Here is a 23,131-nt window from a genome sequence, read left to right as displayed (position 1 = left end):
AAACGCCACGATCCACGTAAAAATATTGTTCAGGCCACTATTAATGTTATTGTGGGGATAAAACTCAGTTACAGTTTTAATTGACACATGCACTACTATAAATGTGATGTCAGCAAGACTATTTAATAAGTTAAGTGAGGTTACGATGGTACCTATTTACTAAGTACAAAACTGGAAATTATTGGAGCAGTCAGAGTCATCTTGCAACATGCAGAAGGGCTGGTATAGGTTGAGGTCTTTATAAGGAATGGGGCCATAGTTTGCCTGGCCTAGTTGTAAGTGGATTACTAACTGAAAGTATTTCTGGCATAGAATTTCTGAGGGTTAAGGATGCAAAAATTGCCTTCTCCTTGGGCAAGGGCTATTATCAGTGCTGAACACATCGTTACAGATTTGATGAAACTGAATGGCAAATATGGTAAATACTGCCAAGGTATAACATTCAAGTTTATTGAGATGAAAGCTTCACAAATTGGTACTGAACTCTCTCACTGTGGAGAATGAGGAGGATCACATAAGTGACAAAGTGATAAGACTAACTCTTGACCCACTACAGCAGGCTGAACTAAAATAATTCTTGTTGAAATAGTACACATTTCAATAAGAAGCCATGTATCATGCATACTTATAAATGTCATATGGACGTAATTATGCACAAAATTTACTGCCAAAACTCTTACTCCATCCCATGTACAAAACGAGAGGTGGTTACCAAAAAAATTAGATGTTAGAATGTTAAATTATAGAACCGTCACACCTGGCATGTTGGGCCTTATTCTTACAGGAATATGATTTTGAAATAGTACTCCTGAACAGTTTTCAAGAAAAAATTATTATTATTCTATAATGAGAGAATTGTTTCAACAAAACTTGACAATGACTATGTAATTATGTCCTTGTACATCAAAAGTTCAAGCTCCTGACTGAAGTAATGTTATATACTATGAAAGGACTTTGTTTATACCATTCAACTAGGATGTGTAGCGAAATACTTTATTTTCAGCAGCCAGCATGACTGAAACTGATATTTCAATATTAGAGATAAAGTTGATTTTCTGAGATGTAATCTTATCAAGGCATATTCACTATCTAGGAAAGATATTTTTGATCTTTTTTGTTAAACCAATTGAACAGATATTCTTTATTTCTTCTTCTTCTTCACCTCCTCCTCGAAGCCTTGTTACTAGAAGGTCGTACCATTCCTGCAACCTGTGCTTATGTTAAATAACAATAGAATTTAAAACTTTTTTAATTTTAGTAGCATAGTACGAAACCGTATGTTCCGGAGTTAATGAAGTATATTTTGTTTAATTCTTGCCCTATAAATTTGTTCGAAAGAGTCAGTTTGGTGACTCAACTATTGCAACCCATAAACGTGCTAACATTTGTCTCATTTCAGTATTTGCAAGTTGAACTTGCAGACTATGTGATTAACAAAGTCTGACTTATTATTATTATTATTATTTATTATTATCATCAAACAAAACTAACTTTTGCATTGACAAGTAACAATGCATGGTTTCATGTCAACAAGCTCACTGCTTCCCAATGATGACTGCTAGGCCTGAAGCTAGAATCATTTTGTATCATGAGAGTAGTTGCAAGAATGCCTATAATATCTTACCAGTTTTTATGATTACATGTTCTCTTTTCTTACTGGCAATGTGATGCACTCATTTTACTGCCACAAATAAATCTGAAATAACAAGCATCCGTACTGGAGGAAAAATAACACATTACAGCTTGCACTAATATCATTTCATGTCATTGCGTCTTCACCGAGTTCACCCCTATGGATCCATTCTTTTCATGTCAATGCACTTAATTCTATTATAAGCCCACCCCCGGTAGCTGAGTGGTCAGCACAACAGACTGTCAATCCTAAGGGACCGGGTTCAATTCATGGCTGGGTTGGAGATTTTCTCCGCTCAGGGACTGGGTGTTGTGTTGTCCTAATCATCATCATTTCATCCTCATCGATGCGCAAACCGCCGAAGTGGCGTCAAACCGAAAGACTTGCACCACGTGAGCGCTCTACCCGATGAGAGGCCCTCGTCACTCGACATTATATTCTATTATAAAATATTGTTCTGGTAGTGAAGGGACAAATTAAAATAATATAGTATATATATTTGTTAGAGACAATAATTTTATGTATTGTTTAACTGGTTATACAATATGTTAATTCATACAAATATAATTATCTGAATGCACAATGTTTTGCACAAAGTAGAAGAAGTATTAAAACTTCATTATTATTCAAACAAGGGAACAGGCAAATATCATTGTGTACATAATTAATACACAATAATATGTTAAAGCATTTGTATGGTTAACTGAAAAAAAGTTTTAATCAATTCTGTGTATATAGGCCATAAAAATACCAATCACTTATTGTGTTCTAGCTGCATTCTTTGTACTTGAGAAATCAAACACTCCAATACTTCCTTCATTTCTGCATATTAGTATACAAAAATGTTGGGCAGCATTGTCACTCTAATCAGGTACTGCTTTATTAAGATGTAGAGGAACTCTTAAAAAGACAATTAACAGTACAAGAGATGACATTACTACATGAAGGGCACAGAAACGTCCACACGAGACAACATGAAAAACATTTCTGTGCTATTGTCATCTGTCTTCTCTTCTCTCAGCTTTCAACACAAGACAATCAATTCAGTTTATAACATAAAAACTTACAAAACATTTCACTCATTCCCCAGCTTTTACATTTGTATTTATATTTGGGGCTGAATACATGACCAAGGTTCTACTGTGAATAAGATTTTTTTTTCTTTTAATTGCACTACAGGTCTGTTAATCCAGGAAATGACACAGGAGTTTCACATATGGACTAAATTATTTATGCATATAAACATGTATCACATCAGAAGTATTAATCCGTATTATTCTCGTAATAGCTTGATGCTTCTACAGATAGCACACAAACTTACTATTATTTCCGAAATGAAGGAAAAAGTATTCAAAATATTTCCATCAATGCCCACAAATTAAACTTGATGCTACAATACCAAGGTGCACACAACAAGCACAACTAGTAATATATTACATCTTCCTAGAATTCACGTTTGGAAATTTGTGTAAATACATTATGTTTGAGTTCATTCTCCCTTTCACTGTAACTTATCATTCTGGTAAAAACAATATAACATAAAGAATAATTTGTTTCATTTTGTCAGTACAGATAATATCACCACACAGTAGGAAATAAAACACCGATCACAAATTTTCAAGAATAGTAGTTAATGTGAAATTGTCTCCAATTACTTTTTCTAGCTGCTAAATAACAATTAATTTCCATACCCCATGTCCAAATAAATTGGTTTTGTTGCTCCAACAATTTTATCTGCACCAAAGATATTGCATACCCAATTCAAAAATTGATTTTAAAATAAAAGCCTTAGCAATCTGGAATACCACAGCTTTGTAATAAGATCAGTGCAATTCTGTTACATCAAGGAGCACAAGTGTGCATATTTTTCAGTGTAAAATTCAAACTATTTACATGTATGTTGTTCATGGTAGATTTTTGTGTTGCATCAAAACAAAGTCTGTGGTGCTCCAGTTTTCCGGCATTCTAAATCATAAATTTTAAACTTTTACTGTTTAAATTATTACTTTATCACAGACAAAAATCTCACTATAAACATCATCAAGAAGAGCAGTGCTGCTAACGACAATGTCAATGATTGTTAATAACAATTATAGTAATATAACATTAAAAGTTCTCTAGAATTCAACTAAATATTCGCTCTTCTCGGGTTTCAGCAGGATCTTAGACCTGCAAAGATCTTTACTGATTAAATATCACTTTAGGATCTCTCTTTTCATTCAGTTTCCAGAAACTGGAACTGTGATGATATAAATAATGTGCAATTGTTTTTTGCACAGTATAAGTTGTTTCAATTTATCTGGTAGTTACCAGTAACTGGACATTTGCTGATCATGTAAATGAAGTTCGAATAAATTCATTAACTATGCAAGTGCACATTGAACCTTTTAATGCCTGTGTTTCATAAATGAAACAGTATCACAATTCCTCTCAGCATTGCACAGGTGCCTGGCATATATAGCTTTCACTGTAGTACACTCTTCTGCAACACCACAGTACTGTTCTCACAGTCATGTGATATATTCAATGAATATTTTTGTAAAACACAAAATTATTCACTGAACGACTTTAATGAAGGTATATAACCAAATTTTGATCTATGAAAAACATGTATTTTTAATAAAGGAAGTACGGCGGAAAATATGAGTCAAATACTTAAAAGACTGTTAGTCTAGAAGGCTAATTCCCTGAAAACCTTTTACATAGAAACTGTTAAGCATCCAGTCCCGTGTCAATGATATCAGTAACATCAGAACAGACAATATGTTTCAGGCAGCATGACTACAATTTAATATCACTCAGGCATGATGCAGTTACGAGGCTAATAGAAATAACAAGACACGTATTTTGTAATCAAAAATGGCAGAGGTTACTTGAAATAGGAAAGCAGTGAAGAATATTAAAGATTCAAAGATGTAATAGAGCTTAGATTTAAATCCTTGTACGAAATGGGCTGCTTAACAACAGTAACAGCCATCACAACTTGTATGAGAGGTCTATTTACCTCATTTTGCCTCAAGATTTGTCTGTTGAAGGCAGTTTTAGTCTGCTGCTGCATGCTGTGTTCAGTACAAGGAACATTCTTTATCAGGAAGTTTTGATCCTAAAGTATGATAAGTAATGTCAGAGACTTAAATATGTAAGTAACCAACTTAATAGTTGTGTGTCAAAGAATGCAAACTTTCAAATTCTAAAATCAAATGATACCTTGTATAATGTTTCTTGTTGGGAGTGTGCGCTGAATTGTGGATTAGAAGCTGAATTAGTTAAGAGTGTAAAGAACACATAAGCAGCAGCACCAAATATTTGTTCCTATGCCTATCTTACTTCCATGTTTTTTTATTCCTCCTCTTGGAGCACCCAGTCAACTGACGGTGTACTAATCACATAAACATATTATTACCAGCAGTGTACATCAAAATTTGAGAAATATTATTCCTCTCCTTTCCTTCATAACTGGAACAGGAAGAACAAGTGGCACTGCTGTTGAAACAGTTCGATTTCAAAAGTCTTCTAAAGTGCAATGATATCAGATTTCACAGCACTTGCAAATCGTGATTTATTTATCGCACACTGAGATGACATTACTAACTACTGTCAGATATGCGTAGCACATGAATGTAAGGGCTCCAGACAATGAAAATCATTTAAACTCCAGAACATAATTGACATCTGAAGCAAAGAAACAAACTGGGAAGAAGAAAGACTCGATAAGTTGATAAACAGCAGGTATGAAAAATAAAGAGTTATTGACTAATAGTAAGTAATGCACCATATTAGGCTGAAATGTTGAAGTAACAATCATGATCAAAGAGTGAAATACTTTATCAATGTAATCAAAATGAGGGACATATTTATGTGAGAAGGGTTGGGGGAAGGGGGAGGGAGACAGGGAGGAGGGAAGAAAACAGTGACCCCGTAAGTGAACTGAAAAAGTTATTTAAAAGGTCAGATGAAGGTAAGGAGAAGAAACTTCCACATATATGCTCAACACTGGAAAAACAAAAGCACAGGTGATACACGTGGCATCATCTGAAAGGGGGGGAAATGAAAGTGAGAAAGCACAGAAGAAAAGGCTATAAATTAAGATACACCACCAAAGAAGAATCAAATAGGAAGGGACCAGTAAAGTGACAGAACTAAAACTGCTATCAGAATCACAAAATAAAGGAAAAGCTTGAACAGGTGGCAAAACATGCTCCTTCGCATCTTATTCAACCTTATCATTTCGTACTGTTTATCTCACAACATCCCACTTACCATCTCTCCATTTACATTGTATTGTGTTCATGCAAGTACGCCTATTCTGTGCTGCCCTTATTTTGGGGTCATATCCATGGCATGTGAACCATAAACTGTAATTTTACAGTGTATCCTAAAACACAAAAAGTAATTGTTTCTGCCTAGAAATTTTCTGAACAATAAATCGAAACATCTCATGGGTCAAGTAAAACTCAACTGTTTATGAGCCTCCAAACAAGAAACAAGTTATCAGTGTTCAAATGTAACAGTTTTCCAACAGTAAAGTTTATGCTGGCAAGAATTTTCCGAGTTATCATTCTAAAAAGTTTCATTTTCATTTAAGGTAGAAAATCAATACATAATTGCACAATATCAAATATTAAATTTGATCTGCTGCTCCAGGTGAAAAAGCAAAGCCATGTTCAGTCATCAGAGAAACACACATTTAAGTGCGTAAATCAATGATTCCACAGCACTAAGAAGAGAGTTCCTTACAATACTACATATTTAACAAAAGTTTTAAAATCTAATGTTTAATTAAACATATCAGAAATGAACTGCATATTAGTAAAGGAAATAAATTAATCATATTTAATATTAATTATTCCCCTGATTACTGGGACCACAGTTTCTGCAATGTATTGCATCATTCTAGTTAAACAGCATTTTTACATACATACACCCACCATCTGTACTGATCTATGCAAGTAACTTGTTTACTGGAGAAATCTATATGCTGCAATAATATTGCTTTGCAGATAAGAATGTAAGGTACAGTACTGGTCATTACTGTCACCAGTTTTTCATTTCTGCAGTAGTAATGAGACACATGACAACAAATAAATCATGTCAGTAGCACACTTCTCATTTGGTTAAAAAAAAGTGTCGAGTGAAATTTTCATCGAAGTCATTGCCCACTGTCTTCCCGGCTATTGGTAGCTACTTATATTTGCAAATGGAAGATTACACAAGATTATACAAATTCTGGAAGCAAAGCTTTGCTGCACCTCTTCGGTAACAGCATTTGGACAAATTTGCATGCATATTTTCTTTTGCTCTTACTTTAGTACGCTTCCAAATAACACTGTGGTACAATTCAACCTGAGTTTACAGGGCTCCAGCCTTGAAAACTCTTACATAATTATAATAAAATTCATGTATACTTAATAACCATTAACAACAAAACTCAATAATTACAATTACACAAAGCAGATAATGTGAGGTACAGGAAGGAAAAAAGCTACAGCTGTCATAAGAATCAGTTGAAATATGTATTTATTTGACAAATAAGTCTTTCAGCTCTTTTAAACAAAAATTTATCAATCACAATCAACAATCTAAAAATACCAAAACACATATACATAAATAAAGCTAATTAAAGCAACTGAAAGATCCACTTTTAACAAAAGGTAACCAACCACAATACATGGAGATACAACGTGAACTCTCATGTATTTGGTACCACCTTTTTTAAGCATTTTACCCACAGCTTCTACAATCTGATACTGGAAACCAGCATGTATAACTAATCCAAATATAGTTTACACGAGGATCGTGTTTCATTAAATGGACTTTACACAAAGTTGCTGTGTTAAATATCATAAGCAATAAACCAAAAGTAATAACTGAACTCCTGCTTAGTATTGTGAAAACTGTGTGTTTCAAAATGTAGTATAATGTTTCAAATTATAAATGAAAGAAAGTAAGTATTTAGAAGACAGTTAAACTGTATGAGAGGTGTAACAGAGGTCAGCATAATGTTAGAAGAAAATTCCACAGATCACATTAACATATAAAACACTATTTCCAACATTGTATTAAGGGACCATAAGGAGATATATTTCCAACAATAATAAAATTAACAAAAAAGCAACTCTCCATAACATTATTTTCCACTTAGTTAAACACATTGTACTGCAAATACTAAAACAATAGTCAGTCTCTGTCTCGCTATGACAAATTTATACAGGTATTGTATAGGAGAGAAGAATTATTTTAAACACTAACTTACATGTGTATTGTTTTCCCAGTCTCTTGGTTTTGTAACAATGTCACCTGCTTAATAGAAATGCTCAAATTACTGATAGTTCTGGTCTTGTGTTTCTGCTTCATAAAATTTCAGTACTCAAAACCAGTACTTTCAAGCTTTTCCTATTGCAAATTACTTTTATTCCTTCCTTCAGTGGTAAGATTGTATGTCTAAAAATGTGTATGGAGTAATGATGAACATGCACTAAATCACACAACAGCAAAATTATTTGCCTTAATTCTGGGTTACATAAGGTCTACCTTTCTTGATAATGCTTGAAACATTGAACCTAATGAATGGTATCTTACACCTAGTTCTAAAGTAACTTCAGTTACTGAACCTTATGCCTACCACAAGGGTGGATATAACTGGCACATAAAAAATTTGAGATTCCTTAGTCATTCACACTCATTGTAGAACAGCGAAGTTGCATTCATGTATCAAGATCCCCCATAATTTAAGTAATCTTGTACACAAAGAAATACTTGTACAGCCATGCAACATATTACAGCTACACTAATACACCAAGATGTTTCACAATTCCACAATAATGTCTATGCCATTGAAATACCACTATCATCTACTTCTGTTTGATTAGGATGAATGAATAGAACCTTCAAGAAATGAAGCAAGGGAATGTTTCTAACTGCATAACTCACTTCTCAACCACATTTTTATATTCACTGAAAGAAGTCAAAAGCACAACAACTCATTGACAAAATCAGTGTCACACACTACATGTCACACTTCAAAACAGTGAAGTCCTCTTATGAGTCAAATGTCACTATGTACCTGTTATTAATATAATGACATGGAATACAGTGTAAGCCTGGAGAATAATTGGGGATTGGATGGCATTCTTCCACATAGTAATTGCCCCAATAACATCAAAGATTCCTACTGGTGTATATTAATCTGAGTAATAGAAAGAAATTAACATCAAATTTAATTTTTTCACAGTTCTTGCTTCGCCAGTAAAGGTGTTCACCAAGAGATCACCAAACACATGAGGAACACTTGAGTCCAGATATCCAAACAAACATGAAGTTAAGAAGTGTTCATCATATAAATAGAGGTGTGTTTCGCAGGAGCATAGCTACTGCTTAGATATGCTTGGAAACAAGAGCTTCAAGCAGTCGCAGTTTGGCCTTTGTGTGCTTGTAAGCTGTATAAATGCTCTCAATAGCAGTGCGGTCCTCTTTCTGTAGTTTTCTGCCAGTGCGCTGCTGGAACTCCTCCTCAAATTCCCTCAGTGATCGTCGCAACCGTTTCTTGTCCTCACGTGCTGCTCGTTGCTGGTTCAGCAACTCCGACCTGCAACATGTTGTTTAACTCTTAACACATTTTTCATAGGTACCCACTTAATTAGCCGAATGATACAAAAATTTTTTGACCCTATAACCCCTGCTTTTCAACTCAGCAATGTGAACTGGTTGCAATGAATGTTTAATGAAAATATTGGACTTTTAAAACTTCAGAATAACAATTTCATGATACCGAAATGTTAAGCTTCTGGGTCGTTTTTCCAACATTCATACCTGATCTAATGGTTTGGAATGGGACAATTAATATCTATTCAACAAAGTTTTCCTGATCTGTATTACACCTTATTCCCACACCCATGATAAATTCACACTACTGTGTACAGTGGCCACAAGAAATTATTTATCTTACTGGAGCAGTCTGTCTAGCCTGTCACTTTCTTTCACAATCATGAGTGGGATACTTATTACTTCAGTAGGTGATAGTATTGATTTTAGGGTTCTCAACAGATTTATTAGTGGCCTTGTGGAATGCCTAGTAAGATAAATTCTTTGCTCATAAGCCATCATCTTGGGACAATGCCCATGGACGTACTTTAACAGACTTTAATGACTGTCAAGCAGTCACAGTATGTGTTGTCATCGCTAATCAATAAATAAAAGGGCTCATAAAAATGTTTGGAGCATGCATGATCATGCCTTTTCTTCACACTTAAATAAAACTAATATAGTCATGGTATAAAAATACTAAATAAAATGAGAATTAGCTGAAAAAGAACTAAACATTACTCCTCACATAATATGACTGGCTGGTGACTTGTACAAACAGAAAAAGAGCTAGTCACTGTGAGGACACACAAATTTTGCATCATTTCACATTGGAATGGATTGTCTTTGGTGAACACATTCCAGACAGACTTATCTATGTTGCCAAAAAGCATAATATAATCATTATCACCTCCCACTTGCTGCCAAGCAAAATCTTTATCAAAGAGAGGAAAAGATTTGCAAGATGTGTCAGTCATGTGCAATTCCATTTATGCCAAACCACAAAACTTCCAATTTCCAGAAAGCTACAGATCTAGGCCTACAACATAGTAATACAAATAATTTAAAATGTGCTAATGTGCTCATAAACCAGTCACATGCTTAGTTTGCCTTTGAAAAACAATTATATGCTACTTACAGTGGGAGAGAATGGAGGTTGGTTGAAAGTGTTTCTGAAGTTGACGGCAAGCTTGGCCGTATTGATTCAGCAGTGTCAGCCTCATAAGTTGTTGTCAATGATGGTGGCAGTGGAGAACTTGTAAATTCCATTGCTTCATGTTCATGAATTGTTGCCAGCTCTGATACACTATCCTTCAGCTTTGTCTGTGGAAGAACAATGAGCATTAGGTGTCATTTTGTAAAGGGCTAATGATCGTAAAAAAAAGAGGCATAATAGAAGCAGAAGGAAGTAGACAAAATGCAGAAGTGTAGTTCTGTTTTGAACTTTTGAATCTTCAAGACATTACAACTTGCGGAACATTACCATGTTGACTTTTAATTTGTTGCTGTAAACCTAGTGTGCATCATTTTATTGGACATAGAAAGCTGTTTCCCAGTAGCATATGGGAATTTTTTTACATGATACTCATCAACCAAATGATCTCTTTCATTTCCCCATAAAATCCCTATTGGTGTTAAACCCAGGCCTTCAGTGCCACTGCACATAATTCATAAATCTTTTTGTAGTAGCCTCAAATGGCTAAGCATAGTAAATTAAATGAACACCAGAAATCTCTACACTTTCTCCCTTTTATTTTTTCCTACTTAAATCTGCACAAAAATCTGAGAAGTAGGAGTTGATGGGAAAGTGTCAATACTAATATTCACAATACCAATGGACAGTAGAGGGTAAGGAGGGGGTAGAGGTGTTAACTTTGTGCTCACCTTTTGAAAAAAAAGAGGACATTCATTCAGGTAGTTTATAGATAAAAAATTTGAAAGAAAATGATTAACTGTTTTAACGAAGTCCATAAGTCTCAGTTGAAGCCACAATGAATCTGATATTCAATATTTTCATGTTCATGGCTGTACTTCTCTTTAAAAAGTACCTCTTTTTGCAGTGGACACAAACTATCCTGATCTTGGTAGTATACATTACTGAAAATATGTTGGTATTGCTACCCAAATTCCACAAAAGTGCCTCTTTAAAAACTATATTCTTAATGGGCATAAAGTACTGCCACCCCCTGGTAATAACTGTTATTGAAAATACTTTGGTACTGCAATGGTTAAACACTTTTTTACTTGCCTTGCCTGATTTCTGGTGCATATAAGATGACAGTTTCATTTCCTAACATTTAACTCTGTAACATGACATGTAAGACTAATGTGTGGAAATGTGAAACTGCCACGAAGCATCAGCAGTCAGGATGGAATGGTCTACTACATAGTGTGTTGCGGTGTATATATTTCCCACTGTGGAATGTAGAACAATGGGGACTTCTTCAAGCCTTCTCTAACACTTAACATTTAAGTGTTATGTGACATCATTACTGAAGCAAACTACTAAATACAGTCACAAAACAAAGGAAGTTGTATGATCAAAAAAACTCACTGATCCTGCACGGATGATAAGCCTCTTGAGAGCACGATAACGGTCATACAGGGGGCGTACAAGATCACGGTCTCCTCTTGAAGTGGGCCTCCCAAACATCTCCTCCATATGCAGCAACACTTTCTGTACAGCCAATTTCTCATCCAGAGCCTGCTCTGGGGACAGCTCGTCCACCTTGTCTGGACGGCCTGCTTGGTGCCGTTTTTCAGCCAAGTGCTGCAAATAAGGTTCTATGATAAATTACTTCAAAATATAAACTATTACCGAAACATCATGTTCATCTGTAATTTTTATGTGGTTTTTCACTAGTGATGTTCTGACTTCAAGGCATCCACTGAAAAATTTTACCTTAAGTAAAAATGTCAGGGAATTTTATTTTTAGTTAAGTAGAAGTGTGTCAATATCCTGCTCATTCCATCAAATACAAATTAGTTCAATGGATGCAATACTTCACTGTCAAAGTACTCTCAAATGAGGTAAAGGTGGAAATTTTTTTTCAATATGGCAGTGAAAGATTGGGCTTTACGACCAGAAAGCACTTATTTTTCTGTGTCAACTCACTTCATCATTTCCCCAATGAATAAATTTTGAAGTGTTTAACTATGTCACCTAAATATTCATTTATGGCTGTCGTGCTACAAATATCTTCAGATGTGGCAATAGGTAGGAGTCACGAAAGTGCCAAATCTGGAGGAAATAGTGAATTTCCCAATTACTTACTTCAATTCCCTCGGTTTTCAACCCACCACAGTCCCATTGTACACTTTCAAAATATTTTCATCTGGTGCTGCAGTTTTTTGGTTGTTCTCCATGTGAACCATATTCAATGGAATTACAACCATGTTTTAATAGAGACATCCATTTATGAGCAATTCAAAATGAAAGGGCAGACACTCATTCCTACACCAACTTTGGATGAACCTCTGTTGGCTGTTAAGTTACACAAATAAGAAACTATATTATGGCACAATTTCCCAGTTCATTCCTTTGAATAGCATGCTACCACTTGAATAAGGAATGTAAACAAAATTACTCCAGTTCACTTTGTAACTTTACTTCTGTCACTGCATTAACATGTACCAATACAACAAAAACCAAACAAATTTTTGCAGTTTTCAGCCTCTCATTCTGTGAAGTCATAGTTAAAAATCATCCAATGCGCAGTTACCTTCTCCACTTCCAGCACCATTTCCTCCATTGTCCTAGGTTTGTGACGGTGATGGGACATATCAGTTGAGCTCCTCGTATCTGATGTGTCCATCAGTAAGTCAATACTTGTGGGATCCTCTTTTAGTTCTGAAAATTGAGAAGATTAATAATGAGATGTGAGTTGCATTATCTAACATGTAATGTGCAAATTTCTTCCTGTAAGTCATTTTAAGTACGAAACAGACACTTACGTTTAATTTCCTTACGTATTTTGTTCAACTCGGCGCAAACTTTCTTCATCTCCCTATCATACATTTTATCACTGTGTGAAGGCCGGTACCCATATTCCTTTTGGAAATCCTCCTCAAACTGTTTCACCTTCTTTTTCAAGCTGTAAATAATAAATCCTTGTATGCAAATTTCGAAAATAGTGACTGGATTTTACAATGACTAGACTAGATCATCTGGTGGGGTATATTCTGTCAGCACTAAACTAAATGCTCACCTGTGCGCTTGTTTGTTCAATGCTTTAAGCCTCTGTTCCGGCGATATCAGCGGTGAGCGTCCCGGACCTGCGTGCTCATGAGGTGGTGATGGTGGCACACTAGGGTCCAAATGGTGCATAGTCAAACTTCCTGCACCACCGCTACCACGTCGTGAGGGTTGTGGTTCACTCTCACCAACCTGCTGGTGCAAAGTCTTCAGGTCTAGTGGAGGAGCTACAGGAGGCGATGCCGATGGCACAGGTGAGGGTGACCGTTCACGTTCCTGTGACAATTTAACTGCTTAGTTGCAAGCAGAATACACACTGGAGTGAAAGGAATTGTAAAATGAGTTAGCATCTTTCACTTTTTGCATCTGTAGCTTGCTACTGGGAAAATAATTGGCAATACAATAAGTGAGTTTTTTTATACAACTGCAAAATGAAAGTACCTTTCCTCTGTGATAACAGCAACATCATCTAACAAACATCAAAGTGCACTGTACGTAGTGTAAAAAAAAAGTAGTTGTGCAACTTGGCCGATAAGTACATTGAGATGTACAAAAACATGAGCCAGACTGGACTCCAAACACACAACTCTTTTTTAAGATAACTCATCTTTACCTATCAGGATGTCTGAGAGCAACTCATATTTCTGAGTCACTGTTTCCTCACATTACTTCTGAACACAAGAGGTCCTCACACACAATGTGTGGAAACAGCAGTGCTGGGCAACACATTTGGAGGAGGACCATGTAATACCCTGGTACATGCATATACTTCAGATGAATTGAATTCACTAAAATTACATGAATGGACTAAATAGTTAAGGTGACTGATCACAATAAGCACAAGAGCTGGGCTTGAATCCTTGTCTGACAACTTTTCTTGTGTCAGACCATATTGATTGCACTGAAGTTTCGGATTTCTCAAACCCCCCCCCCCCCCCCCCAACATTATTACTTGTCACTGCTTTCACCAATTTCTTCACCCCTGATTCTATTAATTCCTGTAATTGTGATTCAATAAATTGGTTGATTAAACAATAACCAAGCTTAGGTGCGATACCGATTAACTTAATGTTGGGGAGCAAACCTCACTTGTCTCATGGCATTGGTAGTTAAGAGACACACACAAAGATAATGTGCTACACTAATCAAAAAAGAAACAATAATATTCTGAGAGTGAAGTAACTGGATCAGAAATTAGAGTTTAACAACAGTTACATCATGTATCAGCAATTAGAAATTAAACTGTTTTCTAACAGTAAATTCTCAATAATGTATGTAAACTCTTCTTACCTGAGAGGGTGAATGAAGCTGTAAGAAGGAATGAGAGTTGGTGATCTCTGCCTCATCCTCAGATGAGTTATAGTGTATGGTGCTGCCAGTAGGATGTAAATGAGGGGACCGTGAGTTCCCTCTTTCCTCATCCTCATTTTCCTGCAATTATAAATGAGTAAATGGGGATTACATGAACTGCACATTCTACTTGGAGATTCACAAGCAACAACTCTAATGCGGGACTTCCTTCAGCTCAAACTGGAATTTATATTTAAACATTTTTTCAGAGACCCATGTAACATTTCTAAATAATTAAATCCACTTTGATCAGTGTCCTAAATGCATTGTAGCCGTATCTGGAGATTTGCAGTTTTCCAGCTTACTTCAACAAAATGCGCTCCAGACAGGTGAATATGTTGGTCTTCCGTAACAGCTCTGGCTGTCAAAGCAATCATGTTTCTGTCACACATTCTACAGTCTTTCTCGAGATGTGCTATGCAAGAAAGGTAACATTCCATAAGGACTCTCTGTAGTGACTTCAACACGAAATAAGGAAATAAAAATTTTCATAACAGAAATGCATTTTGTTATTCATAACCAGCTGTCTGACCAGTGTATCGGTCTTTGCTTCAACATTCCTGCAAGGGGCTACGTATAATACTCCCATACAAGTTGCTGAATTCAAGAATACAATTCAAGTGGCATTTAATTTTGCAGTTCGAGAATATGATTCTGACAATTGTCCAGACGTTGCTTTCACCAACTGTCTATTGCGATTCTGCGTTTGTTTCATATATTCTGTTGAGGAACCTCAAATACACATTTGAAGACCAATAGTGGGCAAACTAAGAGAAAAACGATCAAACGCTTTCACCCTCCTTATTACAGTGGTATATAATGATTCCAACATACAACTGGAACACCAAATTGCAGTTCGAGCTGAAAGACTCCCTTTGTAAGTATAAACAAAATCTAAAGAGTGCTGATATTTCCATAGCAATTGTTGAGCCTTCATTACATGAAAAATATGACTATCTAAAGGGAAAAAAATATCCCATGGACTAAGTCTTTAATTCGTTTACACAATTTCAAAGAGGTTTCAAAACTACAAATAGAAAACAAATGAAGATTCGATCACTTTAAGATCTTTCCAAATGCAACAGATAGCAGATGTAACTTTCTTATTTTTATACATATTGGTCTCTCAGACTCACAGCGTGCATCAGAAGAATTTAATAAAAGTTAGTATTAAAAACAGAATCTGTAAACAGGAGGAATAATTTACTTCAACAAATAATGACTCAAGGTGAATAAAACTCTACCTGTTGCTATGATGTATATATTCCAAACCATAAGAATTTTAATCATACAAGTGCCCACCTTGAAAGAGATACCCATTTAAGGTGAGATCGAGATTCCAGGATAGCCGAGTCAGAATTCAGCAGATCGATGCAACCTCAGGCTTTAAAGTAGTTCTCAACCATACTGAATGTATCGTGACACCACCCCCATACACTGCAATAATTGATTGATTTTTTGGTGAGGCCAACCGATTCAATGGACACAATGACCAACGTAAGGAAGAAAAGTAACACACAACTCAAATGTTTACCCAAAGCCAATGCTACATTACAGAAGAAATAAATAATGCTGCAGTACTGGAATTTCAGGAAAAGGCTCGAGAGTTTTCTATGGTAGCCCAATGGAGCCTAACTAAGTGTATAATGATTTGGCATAATTTACAACTTCCGTGATGTGTACACGGATCACGAAGTTAGAAAATCTTCATGAAAACTATGTACAAGAGCTAATGAAGAATATAAAAAGCAAAACTCAGATAGGAAACAAGTGGAATAAAGCAGTACGTGTTCTCGAAGAATATTTTACAGACGATCTGAAATACTCTCAACCATAAGTTTGCAATAACCTAATAAAATTCTTATTCTATCAATGGAATGTCCAAATTCACCTAAGCAAATATTATGAAGGGCACCTGTTGACTGCTGTGGCATCAATGATGTGATAAAAGCACAATAATATCCACTGGAGTGCAGCAACAATGAATGAATCTATCTATCTGAGCACACCCACCTTTGAGGAGCTGTCAGTGTCAGTATCAGGAGAATGGCGAGTGCGGCGATGGTGACCCGGGCGACGCTGGCGGCGAGCGGGATTGCGACGGCCCCTTGCCGGCCTCGGCACGGCAGAGCGTGAGAAGCGTTCACTGCAGCGTTGCCTCTCGTGTTCATTGTCATCGGACAGATCTGCCTCACAGACAGTAGTGCTGCCACTACCGGACACGTCATTCACGACTGTTGCTGGGGCAGAAGCAGGAGGTGCCTGATGGTGGCCACCTTTTTGGTGCACATTTGCACCACCGACCACAGCAACTGGGTTACGCTCGTGTAGTGGCAAACTAGAAATACGCTGCAACACATTAATTAAATGATATTACATTATGTTAAAATGTGGAATAAAATGGGAGTCAAAAGGTTAATATGTGATAGATGCTCAGGAAAACAAATTAGTAATTTCAGGCCTCGGAAAAGGTGTAGAAGGTTTGTAACTTCAACAGTGGCAACTATTTCTCTACGAAACAAATACATGTTTCAAGCCTTTACTGTCCTTCAAAATAGTCACCAGGATTGTGTGTCACCCAAGGCCAGCGATGTGCAAGTCGTAGGATAGCCTTAGCAGTGGCAGCTGTGTTGACTGTTTGGGTGGAGCGGTCTATTGCCTGACAAATCTCTGACACTTCTGAGGCAAATGCCATCGAGTGCTTCCTTCATCTTAAGAATAGAACTGAAATCACAAGGGCCGAGATCCGAGGAGAGTGGTGGGTGGTACACTTCCCAGCCCCATCAACTGAACAAATCGGTCACAATTTGCGCCCTATGCACTTGAGCATTGTGCTGAAAAATAATTTGCAAACCCTGCAGAAAGTGTTGCTGCTTCTTTCTCTAAGCTGTTCATTTGGATCACAGTTTGGACCACAGCTTAGAGAAAGAAACGGTGACACTTTCTGCTGAGTCCATCTATCATTTTGAATGAAATGATCAGGCGCATATGGCCCAAGTTGTAATGAATCGTTCAATTGGTGGGGCTGGGAAGTGCTGTACCACCTAACACATTCGCCAGACTTACGTGCTTGTGACTTCAATTTGATTCCTAATGTGAAAGATTCTCTTCGTGGTGTTCACTTCAGAACTGTTAAGAGATTCACCAGGCAATAGATTGCTCCACTTTAACTATCAACAAAACTCGCACTGCTAAGGGTGTCCTACAACTTCCACACTGCTGACAATGGGTTATACACAGCGCTGGTGCCCATTTTGAAGGACATTAAAACTACAATCTATTTTGTGTAAGTTGTTTGCAAGAAGTTTTTCCAACATTTAAGTTCCAATCTTCATATCAGTAGTTTGAGCTGGGTCATAATGTGTGGATGGCGAAGAAATACAGTATTTACTGATTACAAGAACCATGATGACTTTTTTTTATGATCAACAGAGTAGAGGTGAAAACAACTGATTTCTGACAAATTAGCCAAGTGATATTGCTTAATAGTGTTACAGGGTACCCTCTGTCACTCACTGTACAGTGGCTTGCGGGTATGCTTGTAGATGTAAGCAGTTAATTACTCCGTTACACTTGTTAAGTGCTTATGCTGACCAACTAATGCTTTCATACGAGTTAGTACCACATCTGTAAAAGTCCAGCCTACCACTACATAATCCACATACATGTGTTTCACTTGAGAATGGTTTCAGAGTCAAAATTATGTAATAGTCAACAGTGAATTGAAAGGATGGTTCAAACTGAACTATAGCATCCAGAGCTGCATACTGAACCAATTCAATAAATTTATCAGGACTGTAGACCCCATTGCAATAAAAATATTGGGTGAATGAAAGTATCCAACAGCGTAACCAAAAAATGGGGTGAATTTACAATAAATTATAAGATGATGAGTAAAGATTTCAGCAACTATGGAAGCTACTTATCTAAGTTCAGTCATTAACATGAAAAACAACACCCCTTATTCCATATGAAATGCTACCATTTTGCACCCTTCTATTCCAATATTTTTTTTTTCCTGCAGCGTTTGTTCTGTGCTTTCTCAAAGTACATAAGAGATTAAAAAAAAAAACTAACTTATACTTACAGCAATGCAATTAGCTTGGTTTGTGATGTCTGCTTTGTGTCCAGCATGGACCAGGGAGAAATCCTCATGACTGCTGACACGGCGAATTGCGTTTCCGTCTTTGCAGTGGCTGGTGTCATTTTCAAGAGGGCGTTCCTCAGAGTTGGACCTACAAATTGGCCAGAACTTTAGTGTCCAGATAACTATGACTGGCAATCTTCTTTGCATGGGTCAAACTTTAGTTGTTCGTGATGGTGTGAACTGTTAATCAACTCACCTAATTACTTTGCACTCTTGGCCGAAACTGTCATGGCGTTCCTTGCGCTTTCGTTGTATGCTTCCAGAATAAATGTGGATGTCTGGGCTGCCTACGGTCGCTTGGATGGCGTGATCCAGCAACCTAAACAATGAATTCAGCATAGTGACAACTTACTCCAATAATCTGATATCTTAGAACATCATACTTCCACAGTTTGCAAGTTCTTAAACTGTATTAAGGAAATTTTTGTAAAGAATAAATGAACACAAACACCTTCATCCAGAAACATGACATACAACACTTTCTTTTGTAACTGAATCATCATAAAAAACAGATTTCTCAGTACTGACTACATACTTTTCAGCATATGCTACTACTTACAAATCAGCACTCTGATAGGAATATGTAACAACCTTTGAAGCTGTACTACATTTGACATCCAAGATTTACACTAAATGCTACTAACTACTTTATTTCCTATGCTTCCATAAAATTAGTTTCTTACTGCTGCATTGTTTTTAACCTTTTGACGAATTAAAAACATGCCTGATATGCATACATTAAATTTGAGCCTACAGAGAATGTATTCAGACAACTTAGTGTATAAATTTATTATATATCCCAGGAAGAATGTTACAGTTGGAATTCTTTTAGTACAATAATTTTCTAAATTTGTCCTTGGAACAATTATAGTGCGCTCTCACTCCCTCTCCCTGGGGAGGGTATGGCATCATGTTGAATTTATTCCAAAACTAACATGAAGCACCTGTAGCTACTCCTGAAGCTTGGCCTATGTATGAAAGTTCATCCTGTTCTAGTTAATCTAATTATGTGACAAATTAAAACTACAGAGATGAAGCATATTTTACAATGTTTCTGAAGCCAGGTTTTACTTTTAACTGACAAACCGGTTCTATGCATGTAACTGCAGACATAATAATGACAATGTCATATGCCTGACATCAGTGTTGATAGGAGTGTTTGCATTTTAAATGCGGTTGACACAAAGGTCGAGTACAATTTCACGACTTCTGAGAAAACTGTTCCTATTCTTATCCTTTGACAATCTGAGCACTGAAGAAAACATCTCAACAACGCTTGGTAAAATGTGGGACTGTGATTTCTGCGACTTTTTTCACTTCATTTTCTTTAAAATGATACTGTCCATTCTCTAGCCCAGAGGGTTGAGCGAGCTGGTAGAAGGGCAGATGGAGTTCCAACTGGGAATGTTTGGGAGGGGGCTTCTAATTCCGGAATTTGTCTACAAACAACTTAGCGTATAAATGTATGTTTATATGTTTCCGGAAGAATGTTACAGTTGGAATTCTTTTTGTACAATAATTTTCTAAATTTGTCCTTGGGACAATTATAGTGTCCGAAAATCTTGGTCAGGGCAGGGTTTGGGAAATAACTAATATAATTTAACAAAACATTAAAAGTGTGTGTGTGTGTGTGTGTGTGTGTGTGTGTGTGTGTGTGTACGCTGAGGGTAAATGCCGAAGATCGATGGCGTATAAAAAGTGCCCTCCAACGTTTCATTTATTGATGTTGCATATAATACAGTTTAAAGTAAAGCACCCCATATTAGGTCAGTAGGACTGTAACGAGACTGCTCAGCAATAATACTTCATAAGGGATGAAAGACTTAACGCCTGCGATAGTTTTAAGAAACAATTGCTACCAAAGACCCTAGAGGTTAGGAATCAATCACAGCCATGATCATTCCCAACAGTGGGCTTATCTAGCCTAGCCTGCCATCTGTTGAAGCGCCAGGAAGTACTGACGCCAAACGGCACCGGTAGATGCCGGGCACACATCGCGGTGTATGGTAAACGCTTGTTGCCGAGTCCTCGTTCTACTCCGTAGTGAGCTGTTATAATCTTTCGGCGAAATTGTTGCTGCACAGTGTGTACATAAAGCATAGCACCCTTAAGTACTGTCTCTTTATACTATCAAACGATTTCTTGGGAGATCTGATGACCGTGAGATAAGTGATTAGAAATTTTACAGTTCGGTAGTTTGTTGAAACGATACTGACGATGTGGTAATATATCGCCTGACTCATTCGCAGTTAACAGATAATCACAATATATAGAGAAAAATGACAAAGTCTATCGGGAATTTACCTGGGCGCCTTTGTTGCTCCTTGTTGGGAAAATCTAGTAACCTGTGTCAACAAAACGACCGATCAACATATCTGCAGTATAAAGACTTGTAAACAGGGTAATCCTCCATTTGCGTTTTCAGAATACAATATTCTTTGGGCAAGAGTTACGTACTGTCATCGTCCTCCACACTTCTTTCGTAGTTGGCAGTACCGGTATCTGATCCGAACCAAAATTGTCATATGTGTATTACGTAATATGACTTTCCCAAGCAGTTTATACAGAAAAGCGAGTTAAATATATTGTGAACACAGACCTGTGGGTACACTAAATATTAATCTGCTACCCCAGCCTTATTTCGTATTCACATTTGGTGGATTTCCATACTCAATCAAATGGTTGCCTTCCAACTTACCCTAGATCCTAGGCTACGCTACGCTACACATCACCACATATAAGGTTTCCAGTTGATCAGATCATCTCACACTAATCATTCTCTAAATTAACTGCCAGATATGTTCGCATACTAATCTTGAGCTAATCAACGTAAAATTACTTGCGTGCGTGAAATCATGTATAACAAAATAAATATATTACGGGGGGAGGGGGCGCAATTTACAGAATTAGCGTAGCTGAGCAGCTTTACGAAAGGGGGAAAATATTATAACCACGGAACTCTGTCAGATGCACACACAATCACTGTTGCCGCAAAACCACTACATACGCAACTGTGTAGCGGTGTCGTGAAATGAATATCAGCAAGAGTTAAACGAGCTGAAGCTGGATGCCAGCGAAATATGCAATGCAGAACAAACACGAAGATACCCCAAAACGCCGCCCTTCTATAGGTTTCCCCAGTCTGAGGGTAAATGGTAGAGAGCTCCACGTTTCAGAAGTCACGAAAGTCATGAATTCGCTGATGCCTAGAAAATCGATAGGGTTAAAGTTAACTGGTACAAAGCACAGCGATGACGAGGTACAGTAAACCTGACGACTGTGACACGTATGAAACAATTCCATAAATGTTTATGACACCACCGCAAATGTCTACGTGGACAATACGGTGCCGGCTACGGAACTCGCAGCAAGGGCCTTGACGATATCTAACATTAATTTCGTATGTTCTGACAACTCGGAAATTATTAGAAGAAGAAATACGCCGGGAAAATTTCAGAAGTCACAATTTTAGCAAAATTTAAAAGTTCACTAAATGAGCAGCCAGCCGTTGGGGACGTCTCTGCAACCGTCATTGACGGATGCTTCTGCAAGAGAAGGCTACAAGCACAACTCGCCTATTCCAACTGATTCACATTCTAGCAGTCGCTTGGAGAACAGCACAACAGTAACCAGCACTGGCGCAGCCGGGATCTTTACCTTGTCAGTCGGCACACCATGAGTGCCTGCAGTGGTTGTTGCGCGGCTGCGATACCAAAGGCTCCGCTCAGCAGCGCAGAAATGTCGGGCGGCCTGAGAAAGGTCCTCTTCTCCAAAAACCGGAGGAAAACGTCTGCAGTTAGGCCTTCCAGTTTCGAAGCGGTGTCGGTGCACACAGTACCGTGTGCTGCTGTTCACTATCACACTCACTATCCGGACGGTCCACCGGGCGACAAGCTTCTTACGCTCCTGTATAGAACAAGTCCTGGCGTGGAATGGTAGCGGCCGGTTCGCAGCGGCATCCGATATATAGAACGGCTACTGCCGGCGGCTTCGCGTGATCACTGACCACCAGGCGCGCGGCGCGGTTCTGCCGGGCGCTGCCGGCCGGTGGTGGGGGGAGGCGCGGTGCCGGCTCACCGGCGGGTGGTGGGGGCATCGGAAGTCGCGGGTAGGGGAGTCGGCACTGCTCGACTCGGGCCGACAGCGGTAGGAAAATAACCTTCCTCTCGCTGGCAAAGGAACCTACCACGCCCCTCAATTAGCCCTTGCATCTGCAGCGGAGCCT

General features: G+C 37.6%; 1 protein-coding gene across 1 annotated transcript in view; it reads right to left on the bottom strand.

Annotated features, from left to right (window-relative positions):
* Positions 1-2,497: 2,497 nt before the first annotated feature.
* The window catches only part of LOC126101278 (protein FAM13A), a 141,873-nt gene continuing 121,239 nt past the window's right edge, over positions 2,498-23,131 (bottom strand). Inside the window, exons 4-13 of the mRNA XM_049911960.1 lie at positions 19,103-19,225; positions 18,847-18,994; positions 16,773-17,108; positions 14,700-14,840; positions 13,423-13,685; positions 13,169-13,308; positions 12,937-13,064; positions 11,769-11,984; positions 10,353-10,537; positions 2,498-9,218 (exon numbers count right to left, since the gene is read on the bottom strand). Coding sequence (XP_049767917.1) covers positions 9,008-9,218; positions 10,353-10,537; positions 11,769-11,984; positions 12,937-13,064; positions 13,169-13,308; positions 13,423-13,685; positions 14,700-14,840; positions 16,773-17,108; positions 18,847-18,994; positions 19,103-19,225 — 1,891 coding nt within the window. The 3' untranslated portion in view covers positions 2,498-9,007. The remainder of the gene's footprint in view (positions 9,219-10,352; positions 10,538-11,768; positions 11,985-12,936; positions 13,065-13,168; positions 13,309-13,422; positions 13,686-14,699; positions 14,841-16,772; positions 17,109-18,846; positions 18,995-19,102; positions 19,226-23,131) is intronic.

Source organism: Schistocerca cancellata, chromosome 9, assembly GCF_023864275.1.
Source record: "Schistocerca cancellata isolate TAMUIC-IGC-003103 chromosome 9, iqSchCanc2.1, whole genome shotgun sequence".
NCBI classification, from domain to species: Eukaryota; Metazoa; Arthropoda; class Insecta; order Orthoptera; family Acrididae; genus Schistocerca; species Schistocerca cancellata.
The sequence above is the reverse complement of the archived record's forward strand: the minus strand, read 5'-3'. Positions and strand labels throughout refer to the sequence as shown.